The sequence below is a fragment of the Corylus avellana genome, chromosome ca11 (genome assembly GCF_901000735.1).
Source record: "Corylus avellana chromosome ca11, CavTom2PMs-1.0".
In the NCBI taxonomy this organism is placed as follows: Eukaryota; Viridiplantae; Streptophyta; class Magnoliopsida; order Fagales; family Betulaceae; genus Corylus; species Corylus avellana.
The window spans coordinates 6,374,423-6,387,154 of record NC_081551.1 but is presented as its reverse complement, the minus strand read 5'-3'; the positions used below and the strand labels follow the sequence as shown (position 1 = coordinate 6,387,154).

The following is a 12,732-nucleotide window of genomic DNA, read 5'->3' as shown; positions in this document are numbered from 1 at the left end:
AGATGTCATGAGCTATTTCGTTACATTTTCTTCAAAATGTATAATGTCCATTTTGCCACGTCAGAACTGATCATCATTTTGTCACATCTACTTTTGTTCCACCCCACTTTAAAATATTAATTTAATTTTAAAATTGAATCTAAAAAAAATAATTTTAAGGGGTGGCCAACAATAGGGCTACCATCCCTGGCCACCCCCAAACGCACCATGGGGTAGCTGCAAGCCACCCCAAGGGGGTTAAAGGTGGCTCGCTGCTAGCCCACAGGTGTTGGGGTGGCCTGCAAGCAACCTCTAACCACCCTAGGGGTGGCTGCAAGCCACCCCATGTGGCTGGGGTCGCTTTAAGGCCACCTCTCGGGAAGTGTGCTGCCAGCCACGTGCCCACACCGTGGGTCGTAGTGGCTCATGCTACCTCTATTCCTGGGGTGGTCACAGCCACCCCAACCCTCAAGTGGCTCCTCACCCACCCTACTTTGGACTGAGATCCTCCAACCTGGCGGTAACGCTTCCAATGGTGGGTTTGGTGGTAGTATTACCGGGTTGGTCATCATGTCAATTTTTTTTTTTTAAGATTTAATTTAAAATTAAATTAATAAAAAATTAATATTTTAAAGTGAGGTGAAAAAAAAGCTGATATGGCAAAACAAACATTAGACATTTTGAAGAAAATGTAACAGAAAGGCTAAGGACATCTTTTTGATTAACTTAGGAAGTAAAAATTCAAAAAAAAAAAAAAAATTGAGGTAAATTTTTATTTTCACACGTTGATTCAAAGATTTATTATGAACTTTCCCTTATTTAAATGATCATGATTATTGAAGAAATAAAAGACATTAATTATTATTTTCTATTTGGGTATTCATAATATAGTTAATTATTACTGATGATAATATAATTTATTATCTTTTAGAGGTTACGACTTTCTCTTCTCTCTCTCAAAATAACTTTGTGTTTGTTTGCTAGTTGATTCAAACCATCAAACCTAACACCACCACATATATATATATATATATATATATATATATATATATATATGAAGTCGATGGTCAAAAGTTAATTTTCTCCCTCCCCCAAATTAATAATAGAATGATAATAAATGCTAGAATAAAAGGACAAAAACACTTTTAGTAGTGGGACCTTTTTTCTTTTCTTTTTTTCGGGCTTTCAGTAGTAGAGATTAATCTCAATCCTGATATACTTTTTCGTAGCACCAGATACATCATCCTGTTTCCTAGAGACATCATCTCCTCTCAATAAATCTATAAATCTAGTATCAGACATCACACATTCGAAATCATTGATATATATATATATATACTACTTTTCCTTCCCCTGTTTATCTTCCGTCCAATTTTATTTATATATATTTTTCAAATATATTATTGAATCGGTAGGACATATATAGATTCCGTAGATCCAATAATGAATTTTAAAAAAATGATGAACAAGAGATAGACTAGAATTGGAGAAATAACAGATCCCTATACAGAAAAACAAGAAGAAGATCATAGCACAGATAATGAGGGGAAAAGTTGCATTATATATTTAAGGAAGGCAATCATCAACCAAGAAGATCTATAATCCCCAGAACTACAAAACAAATATGCTTCAAACCATCCTCTCTACGAGCAAGCTCCGGCGGATAAGCCAATCCCGAATACCGTTTGAAGGCATTGTGGCAAGCATTTGGATAATCCGCAGCCGCAGTGATGTGCATGTAAGCATAATCATATGACTCAGCACCCAAATCCTTGACAGAAGCTTGGAAAGCGTCGGCAGCGTAAGTATACTTGTCGGAGCACTCCTTGAGGACCTTCTTCTTGATCGTGTCATTTCCATTAACGCTAAGCAACTGAGAAGACAAGTACGAGGAAGTTGCAGTGGTGTTAGCAATTCCAATCCCGACCATGATGGCTGCCAATCCCTTGGTATCAGCATTCAGGCTGGTGGGATTTGATTTGAGAGAAGATAGGCAAAGATCGTAGTATTTGGTGTTTTTGCATGTGTTTTGGATCAGATTGGCGTCTCCAGCCACGAAAATATAGTGAGGAAATGCAAGGGAAAGAAGAGAGAGCAAGAAAATATTGGTAGAACCCATTTGAGAGAACTATGTGTTTTGGATCAGTGATGCTTTTACTTTGTGATAGTCCTTTTCCTTTTCTTATAATATGACTCCTATTTATTTGGACCATTGTGTTTTAACCACCAAGTCATCCGGAAGAGGATCCTTTCTATTTTAAATGAACGGGATAACATCCACTATAACTAACTGAATATTATTCAGTTCATTTGAAATGAAGAGGATCCTAATTCAAGCCATTATGAGATAACTCAATCAATTTAAGACGAATTATTTTCTCCTCTTTCGCTCTCCATGTGCCCAATGATTAAGCTAAGGGTAGCTGGTGTATGTAAGCCATGGCCCCCCAACACAAGGAAAAAAAAAATTTAAGGTAATTCTCTTTTTTTTTTTTTTGCCTATTGGCCCATACCCACTAAAATATCTGGCCCTTGGCCCCTGTCCATATCAAACTCTGCTTCCGTACCTGCTTGTGCAAAGATACTAAAAAAAAAAAAACCCAAGTTGTTTTGCTCACAAGGATCATGCATAAAGTTCGAATCATCGTAGTTGCAAACAATTCTTTGAGATTAGTTCGGCCATCGGCAAAACTAAAGTATTATCAGATCTATGTGAAAAGAGTGCATTACACCAATGTAAAGTTTATTGGAGACGAGTGAAAAGACCCTGCCTTGTAGGGGTTGGTCGTTATTAAAAAAACATTCTAGATCAATGTCTTTTTGACTTAAGTTGCCATGGCCATGATTATTTAACTATATATACAAAAAGAGTTTTTTACAGCTGCATTTACTTTGTTGATGTGAAGCCTTGGTTGGCACTTAGCCAGCTGCCCAAAACTGGATCACGGGTTACGAGCAACGACAAGATCCTCAATCCAATGTCCTTTTGGCTCTGGAATGTTATGTTTTGCTAACGAGAAGACATCATATCTGGACAATGTGTTCACTGTTCAGTCTACAGATCTAGTATTTTGAACCACGAATTATTAGATATATATTGTGTACTTTCTATGCATATAAAATAAGCAGCGGCAATTTAGGGCCATTCGATCATTTCTTTTTTCTACGTAATGGCAGGCGGTGCCCATCTCATGCCAGCCTAGACAGTTATCTTTGTGGAGTAACGTTTTGTGTTATATATGGATCCGGATGCCCTCGTACTAGGGGACACTATGAGATTTTCATATTCTTAATTCTCGCCGTCCAATTTTATTTAACCTTCGTCATTTGTCTCATTACAAAATAATTAATAAAATATTATTTAACTTTTAAAAAAGATAAAAATTAAAATAAAAGATAAAAACAATGAGATGGCCACCCCAATTGAACCATGGGTTGGCCGAATGATCCTTGGAAGTTGGAAGTGGCTCGGCCACTCTCAATCCCAAGGGCCAACACAATTTTTTTTTTTTAATTTTTTATTTGACCTTTGAGGGTGGCTGATCCACCGCATCCAACCGCCACTTGGGGTGGCTTCGTGGCTTTTGGGGGTGGATTTTGGCCACGCCAAGGGCCAAACCCTCCTTTTTTTTTTTTTTTTGATTTTTGATTTGGCTATTGGAGGTGGCCGAACCACCCCCAAAGGGCGGTGGGGTGGCTTCGGCCACCCCAGACCGGCCGGTCTGCTGAAGCCACCCCATGGCTCAATTGGGGTGGCCAGCCAGCCCATTGTTTTTATCCTTTTATATTAGTTTTTTTTATCATTTTTATTTTTATTTTCTTTTTAAAAGTTAAATAATTTTTTATTAATTATTTTATAGTGGGACACGTGGCGCTATGTAAAGCGTTTGATAAAATTGGACGGTCAGGATTAGAATATGAGTCTCATATTCTCCCTCTAATAAGAGGGGATCGATCAGGATCCGTTATATATATATATGCACTAAAAGTAGAAACACACATCCACATTATTGTGTGAACAAGGCTCAATTTATAATAACAGTGTGAAAAATAAGTATTTTCATTGTGTGTAGAACAACTTGTTGCTGCAAATATATGTGTGAAAACTGAAAATGATGCTTTTTTTTTTCTTTTTTTTTTTCAGAAGAAATTGTTGCTAATTTAATAGACAGATAGGTGGAACAATTTCGGTTAAATCTTGTCTTGATATAAGATCGAGAGATAACATAATTTATGTTTCCGCTTTATTATTTTTCCAAAATGGTATCAAATCCAACATTATTGTTATGGTGCTTAAGTGTTTCTTTTGAAAAACATTGATAAATCCAACAAGTTAAAAAAAAAAAAAAAAAAAAAAAAAAAAAAGGGTTACTCATACGGTCGTCTCCACCAGCCCTAGCTCTTTGATAACATCTATAAATTAAATTAACACAATTTATTACGAGTCTAATTAAAGCTCAACAAGTATAAATATTTTTAATACTAAACGACACAAAAGGAAAAAAGGAATGCTAGCTTGCTTTGTTTGATTTCTGAGCAAATGTAGGAATACAAGAAAATTAAATGCTTTTGAGTCTTTGAATCTTTTTTTTTTCAATTACCAAACAGGGCAGTATATATGAATATGTTTATGTGATGAAGATTTGATGGATAAAAATATAGCAACATGAAGCCAATCGAAGTCTTCTTCGGAAGATAGTTTGATATTTATCCTCCAATTCATAGGCACCAAAATTACAGGGAAAGTGACGATGAGTATGAAGAACTAGACTGTGAGGAGAGTGCTTTGAAGAAGATCATGATGACAACGAACCACCATGGCCACGGCCACGACGGATGATAGTTCGATCTTTATCCTCCAATAATCCAATTCATAGGCACCAAAATGGCTTGTATGAGGATGGTGATGGTAGAATTGTGGAATTTAGAACAATTTCTGCAGCTCGTGTTTACTTATTATAAGGAGGTGCCATGCAATAGATGGTACATGCCCACATGCATGAGATAATTGTTTCATGTTCATCCTATGCTGAACTCGGTCGAAAATATTTCTCATTGGAAAGATGTTAAAGCTAGCTAAAAGAGACAACCAACCATTTGAGACAAGGTTGGAGAGAGCTTTGAATAGGGGTATTGCTTTCCATGAGATCAATTTTCAAAACTAAATATTAACCAAGAACAACAAAAATAAATCCAACAAGATTCAATGCAAACTATGAATCAAAAGCTATCAATCATATCATGTTATAAAACTAAAACCAAAGTTAAAATCCAAGATATAACACTACAACCAATGCAAACCCATAATTAAGTCTCGTATCCAAACTCATACCTAGCTACTACGGATTTGAATTTTTAACTATTTTTTATTCTGATTGCTAACAATTCGACAAAAAATAAGAAATAGTATTAATAGAGCTCACTTGTTGCCCGAGACTAGTTCCATAAAAGCTCCTATCACATTTATTACTTGAATTATTAGTAATTTGAACATCAAAATTGCTCGAAATCTCTATCCCGCTACTACCTTTCTATCATGTCCTTCATCATAAGCTCAAACCCATCCATTTGATCCGAAACAGTTTGCATCATAGGGTACTGCTGATTGGGCAGCATCAACGGCATAGTAGGATTATAGTCGTACATTGGAGGCACCACCAAAGGGTTGTTGACCGTTGGATCATAATACATTGGGCCGTTCAATGGAGTATACTGCACTATATCACTACTATACATTCCCCCAAAGCCAGCATAATAATCTTGACCATCCTCCACCTTCAAAGGATTAAAATCCAACGGCAGCAAAGGGTATTCCAAATAATCCAACGGCTTCAAACAAGATATAGGCTGCAGATTCATAGCCTCTACTTCCATACTCTTTTGAAGCATTCCCTGAGCACCCATCATTCGTAATGCTGTTGCATTCTTCACCATACAATCAAGCTTCCTCTGCGCTTCTTCAAGCTTAGCTTCCAACAACGCAAGAGCTATACTCACCTGTGCTTCAGAGAAACCGTCGAAGCGTTGATCCCACGGCTGAAAAATGGCGTCGCAGCTTTTCATGCGATTTCTTGAGATCTCCTTGTCAATATTTTTCTTCCGGTCGATGAAATAGCGCGATATTCCGTGGCTTCCGTTCCGGTGTGCGCCTTTAACCTTGAAGTGGCTGATTATTCGCCGGAGTTTCTCTTGACTTTCCGGCCACGTGGCAAAATCACGAGGATGGTCTTTCTGCTTCGGGCCGTAGATGATCATGCATGTCTCCACGTCGCAAAGAGTGGATAACTCGTAAACCTTCTTCTTCAAACCTTTTTTTCTCTTATGGTAGGTTGCCATGCGAGTCTTCTCGTTGCTTATGAGTTCCATGTTGAATTTTCCCCTCCCCATCTTTTATAATTCGGCTCAAATTCTGGAATCAGACAAAGAAATTGCAAGCCCTTAGAAATAGAAGAAAAAGAATGTAAAAAAGTTTGGGCACGATTTTAAAAACTAAACTGCAACTTCACAACAGTCATGAAGAAGAAGGTATATATCTTTTCTATAAACCCTTTAACTGAAAACAATTTTGTATTAAAAAAAGGGGGTTAAAAATTAAGACTATAGCAAAATTTCATATTTTCAGAAATAATTAATATATATAGAGAGAAAAGGAATCATCATATCGTCGGGGAGTTGTTTGAGAAAATATTTACAGGAATAAACAGATTAATAAGAGAGCCAAAAGTGGATGAACATCTGGGTTACTCTTTCTAAAAGCTAATCTATGATGAAATTATTCCAAGGTTTCTTTTCTATTTCCTCGTAAACGAAAACAAATCGAGAGAGTTACAAGGAAAGAACAATGGATCAAACGCAAACACACTGAAGAAATCAACAAAATATTTACCATAGAAAAGGAAAATATGGTAAAAACGGTGATTACCTTACTAGCTTTAATGGCTTCGTAAGAATGCCAGCTTGATGAACTCTAGGGTTTTTATTTTTCATAGCTTTTATAGAAGAGGGATTAAGTTGCGATCAAGGAAGATTCGAGGAAGGTCATGTATATATACCGTACCCCAAGCGGAATTGAGTTGGCATCAAGAAAGAACAAGAGACGGTAAATAAAAGATGGTCATGACGGTGATTTTCTCTCTCAAATAATTTAAATATTTATTACTTTCCATAAAAATAGTGAGTATGTAAAGGAAAGTATATATTCTTTAATTTGGGCTCACTAATTGGACATATTTTTTCTTCCCCATTTATCCCTCAATTTATTGGTAAACCCTCGTTTGTGTCCCCTCCTCCTGGAGATAAATTTTCCCTCTTGGAGATAAATTTCGACTTACATCCATCCTCAATTTTTTTTTTCTTTTTTCCTTCTCTTTTAACAATATCAAGCAATCCTCGATTGAGGTAGACGGAATTGCTGTCAATCTTGAAGAAGAGTGCACCTTCTATCAGGACGTGGTGAAAAACTTATTTTTACAATCTTCAATAAAAATTTAATACATTAGGTAAAAGCATTAAATACAATGGAGATAAGAATACTGTATTTTTATTTTAAATTAATCTTATGAAATTTTTCGTTAATTTTAACCCAACGCCCACCCACTCATCACTAAATTCCTACCCACCTCCGAGCCCTCAGCACCGGAGTCTCCAAAACCGGGCAAGACGGTGGATCCGCACTACAAAAAAACTACCATTTTCTGACGTGGCAAATAGTACACGATTTTTGCCACATCACTATTTTCTGACGTGGCAAAAAATGCTACGTCAGAGAATATTTTTCTGACATAGCAAAAAATAGCATGTCAGAATTTTCTAACATGTTAAAATTCAACACGTCAGAATTTTTTGACGCACTAAAAAATTTATGACGTGTCCAACTGGCACGTCAGAATTTTCTGACGTGCTAAATATTGACATGTCACAAAAAAAATAGGCGGGATTTTGAACTTTTTCCCTCTTCTTATTTCCCTTAGACTTTTTTCCTCTTCTTATTCTTTCCCTCTTCATTTATTTCCCCACACTCTCTCTCTCCTCTCTCAATCTCCCTTCTCTGCACGGCAGCTCTCTCTAGAGGAAGAAGAAAAAGAAAAGGTGAAGAGAAAAAATTGAGAAGCAGCAGATCGAAGAAAGCAGAAGAAGAAGAAAAAGAAAAGGAGAAGAGAAGAAGAAAAAGAAAGGGAGAAGAGAAGAAGAGAAGCAGAAGAAAAAAAAAAAAAAAAAAAAAAAAGGAGAAGAGAAGATAAGAAGATTTTTTTTTGGGTTTTGAAGATTTGTTGGGTTTGATGTTTGGGTTTTTGATTTTTCAGATTGATTTTTTTATTTGGGTTTTTGATTTTTTGAAGATTTTTTCGGTTTGGGTTTGGGTTTTTGAAAATGGAGATCGAAAAGAAGAGAGAGAGAGTGAGAAAATGGAGAAAAGAAGAGAGAGAAACAGAAAATTGAGAAAAGAAGAGAGGTGTCTTGATGGTGTAGAGAAAATTTTTTCGTTTCTCTGCACCACTCGAGTGGTGCAGAGAAATTACAAAAAAAAAAAATAATAAATTTTTTAATTGAAAAAAAATTTTCTAGAAATTTTTTTTAAAAAAATTATTTTTTTAATTAATTTTTAAATTTCCTGACGTGTCAATTTTGACACGTCAGAAAATTCTGACATGCTAAACAGTAACACGCCAGAAAAAAAAAAAACTTTACTGACTCCTATGTACCTGACATTCAACACACGTCAGAAATGCCACATCAAAAAAGTTTTTTGACGTGTCAGACACCCTGACACGTCAGAAAACTCCAGTGAGAAAAAAATTGTTTTTTTTGTAGTGCCGGTGATTTTATTAATGTGTATTTTGTCAAAAGAAGTGAAACTATTTGGTATAAATGTTTATATTATTTTTTGGTATTTCATGCTGAGATGTTCGCTTCCGATTGGAATGTGCAAAACATGTAGTTAACACCACGAACTCATTAAACTTATTCTCTTAGAAGAAACTGGGAGGATAGTGAAAATATGAGTAACCGCAAATTTGCAAAGGGAGTGCTAGGCTTACAAATAAATTTTACAGAAAACTTTTTACAAACTAATGTGGCACAACATGATTAGGTTTTTCAAAATTTGAACTTATCTTATATCCAATCATGTTGTGCCACATCAGTTTGTAAAAGTTTTTCTATAAAATTTGTTTATAAGCCTCACATTCCTCAATTTGCAATATGTTTATGAAGTTTTTTATATTCTAATATCATTTTTGGAAAATATTTACCAAAATATTGTCCCTTTATAAAACTCTTTATGCATTTATTTTTCATATTGAGAAAAATCTGAGTGCCAAAAGAAAAAAAAAAATACTAGTGGTTGGATTATATTACCCTTTGGAAAAATGCTTGTGACTTTATTTACGACCCCGAATTATCAGTGTTTTTGCAATCATAGTTTTAAACTTCTAATTTTTGCAATGTCAATATATATTATTAGGGATCACTAATTGGATATATTTTTTTTTGCAAATTTACCCATCCATTTATTGGTAAAATATTGTTTATATCCCCTCTTAGCTTGGAAATAAATTTAAGAGCTAAAAAAAAAAAAAGCTTGGAGATAAATTTCCCCTCATTGAAGATAAATTTCGAGTTATAACCATCCTCAATTTTTTTTTCTTTCTTTTTTAACCATTTCAAGGCATCCTCGATTGAGGTAGACGAAACTGCTGTCAATCTTGAAGAAGAGTGCCTCCTCTATCAGGACGTGGTGGAAAACTTATTTTTACAATTTTCAATAAAAAATTGACACATTAGGTAAAAACATTAAATATAATGGGGATGAAAACATAGTATTTTTAATTTAAATTAATCTTATGAAATTTTTCATTAATTCTATCTCAATGCCCACCCACTCACCACCGAATCCTTACCCTCTCCCGAGCCCTCAACACCGGAATCTCCAAAACCAACCAAGACGGTAGATCCTGTGGTTTTATTAATGGGTATTTTGTCAAGAGAAGAGAAACTATTTGGTATGAATGGATATATTATTTTTTGATGTTTCACACTGAGATGTCCGCTTCGATTGGAATGTGCAAAATATGCAGTTTACACCACGACATGATTGAAGTTATTCTCCTTGACGAAACTAGGAGGATAGAGAAAATATGGGTAACAACAAATTTGCAATATGTTTTTGAAGTTTTTTATATCATAATATCATTTTCGGAAGATATTTCCCAAAATACTATCCCTTTATAAAACTCTTTCTGCATTTACTTTTCGTATTTAGAAAAATCTGATTGCCAAAAGAAAAAAGAAAATATAAAATACTAGTGGTTGGATCATATTATCCTTTGGAAAAATGATTTTTTTTTTTTGTTCTTTTTTGAGAATAGAAGTTGATATTACTATATTGAATATGGTAGACAATTCGAGGGGCATTCAAATGTACCACCGTATTAAATTTATTTGTTATTTAGAGCTATCTATTATCTATAGACTGCAACCTCTCGAACCTAAGCTAACTCAAACTTGAGCTAACTCGAACCTACTGAAGACTCAGGGTTCGGGAAGACCTCTTCATCCACCCTCACATTCTCTTGAATCTCTCCATACTCCAACTATGCAATTTGGCAAAATAACACAATCGAATCTCTCACATCCCGATCAAGAAGACTTGAATAACAAATCTTCTTCGTAGTACACTTTGTTGTATCTATTTCTGTACTCCTTTATACGGGCAGATCATGAAAATTTCTTTCCCCGAAGAGCTGAATGCCGAACTCGGACTTGGGGTCAAAAAACGTCAGAGTCCGTGTCTAATTCATCGTCGGCCACCGCCTCAGGTGAAAAAGGTGTTGGAACCTCCAGTGCAAAATGCTACAAATGCTCCTCCGGTGGGGGATTGAAATCAGTAGAGTCCGAAGAGTTAGATTCATAGCCGGCCTCCGCCTCCAAGAATGGTTTTGGCTCCGGCTCCAGCAGTAATTTTGGCTCCTTCAGTTCCGCGTTAGCAACTCTTGCACTTCTCCTTCTCAGCGAGAGGAGAATCCAGATAAATCTTCTGGATCCTCTACCAACATTGAGCCAGAACGACCGATGACCCCTACCAACAAACATCTCCATTGCTTTTCTTGGTGGGTTACTACGGCAAGGTCTTTTATGCTTTTTCTTGTTATGGCGACTCCTTTAGAAAATGCTTGCGACTTTACTTACGATTCCGAATTATCAGAATGATTAGTGTTTCTGCAATCATAGTTTTAAACTTTTAATTTTAGAAATGTTGGTATCAAAGGGAAAGTATATATTCTTTGAGCTAACTAATTGGACATATTTTTTCTTCCAAATTTACCCCTCCATTTATTTGTAAAATCTCATTTTTGTCCCCTCCTAGCTTGGATATAAATTTCCCCACTTTGAAGATAAATTTCGACTTACAACCATCCTCAATTTTTTTTTTTCTTTCTCTTTTAATGATATCAAGCCATCATCGATTGAGGTAGACATAACTGCTATCAATCTTGAAGAAGAATGCCTCTTCTATTAGGATGTGCTAGAAAACTTCTTTTTACAATCTTCAATAAAAAATTGACACATTAGGTATAAACATTAAATATAATGAAGATGAAAACATAGTATCTTTAATTCAAATCAATCTTATGAATTTTTTCATTAATTTTAACCCAACGCCCACTCACTCACCACTGAATCCCTACCTAGCTTCGACCCCTCAACACTGAATTCTCTAAAAACCAACCAAGACGGTGGATCCGGTGGTTTTATTAGTGGCTATTTTGTCTGTGAGGTATTTAATCAAGAGAAGAGAAACTATTTGGTATGAATCATTTTATTATGTTTTGTTGTTTCATGCTGAGTTGTCCGATTCCGATTGGAATGTGCAAAACATGCAATTTACACCATGACATGAGTGAAGTCATTCTCCTTGAAGAAACTAATTGGATAGAGAAAATATGGGTAACTGCAAATTTGCAATATGTTTTTTAAGTTATTTATATCATAATATCACATTTGGAAAATATTTCCCAAAATTCTATCCATTTATAAAACTCTTTCTGCATTTATTTTTCATATTTAGAAAAAATCTGATTGCCAAAAGAAAAAAGAAAAAAATACTAGTGGTTGGATCATAATATCCTTTGGAAAAATGCCTCTTTTTTTTTTTTTTTTTTGAAAATAGAAGTTGATATTACTATATTGAATATGCTAGACAATTCGAGGGGTATTCAAATATACCACCGTATCACATTTATTTGTTAACTAGAGCTATCTATTATCTATTGACTCCAACCTGAGCTAACTCGAACTTGAGATCTCGAACATGAGCTAACTCAAATTTGAGCTGACTCAAACCTAACGATGACTCAGGGTCTGGGATGACTTCTTTATCCACCCTCACATTCTCTTGAATCTCCCTATAGTCTAACTGTGCAATTTGAAAAAATAATACAATCGAATCTCTCACATCTTGATCAAGAAGACTTGAATAACAAATCTTCTTCATAGCAAACTTCGTTGTATCGATTTCCTGTACTTCTTCATACAAGCAGATCAACAAAATTTCTTTCCCCGAAAAGCTAAACATCGGACCCGGACTTGGGACAGAAAACATGAGATTCCGCGTCTGATTCATCGACTGCCGTCACCTCGGGTGGAAAAGGTGCCGGAACCTCCAGTGAAAAATGCTGCAATTAATGTTCCTTTGGTGGGCTATTGAAATCAACATATTTTGAAGAGTCGAATTCATCGCCGAGGTTCTAGCTC

The 12,732-nt window shown here is 35.5% G+C and overlaps 2 protein-coding genes across 2 annotated transcripts; both read right to left on the bottom strand.

Annotated features, from left to right (window-relative positions):
• Positions 1-1,494: 1,494 nt before the first annotated feature.
• On the bottom strand, positions 1,495-2,175 carry LOC132166545 (cell wall / vacuolar inhibitor of fructosidase 2). The gene has a single exon (XM_059577380.1). The coding sequence runs from the start codon at positions 2,096-2,098 to the stop codon at positions 1,562-1,564; it is 537 nt and encodes a 178-aa protein (XP_059433363.1). The 5' UTR covers positions 2,099-2,175; the 3' UTR covers positions 1,495-1,561.
• A 3,199-nt stretch (positions 2,176-5,374) lies between these two features.
• Positions 5,375-6,979, bottom strand: LOC132166544 (floral homeotic protein FBP1-like). Its single transcript, XM_059577378.1, has 2 exons — positions 6,902-6,979; positions 5,375-6,388 (listed from the first exon to the last, which is right to left on the bottom strand). The coding sequence occupies exon 2, from the start codon at positions 6,364-6,366 to the stop codon at positions 5,503-5,505; it is 864 nt and encodes a 287-aa protein (XP_059433361.1). The 5' UTR covers positions 6,367-6,388; positions 6,902-6,979; the 3' UTR covers positions 5,375-5,502.
• Positions 6,980-12,732: the final 5,753 nt, after the last annotated feature.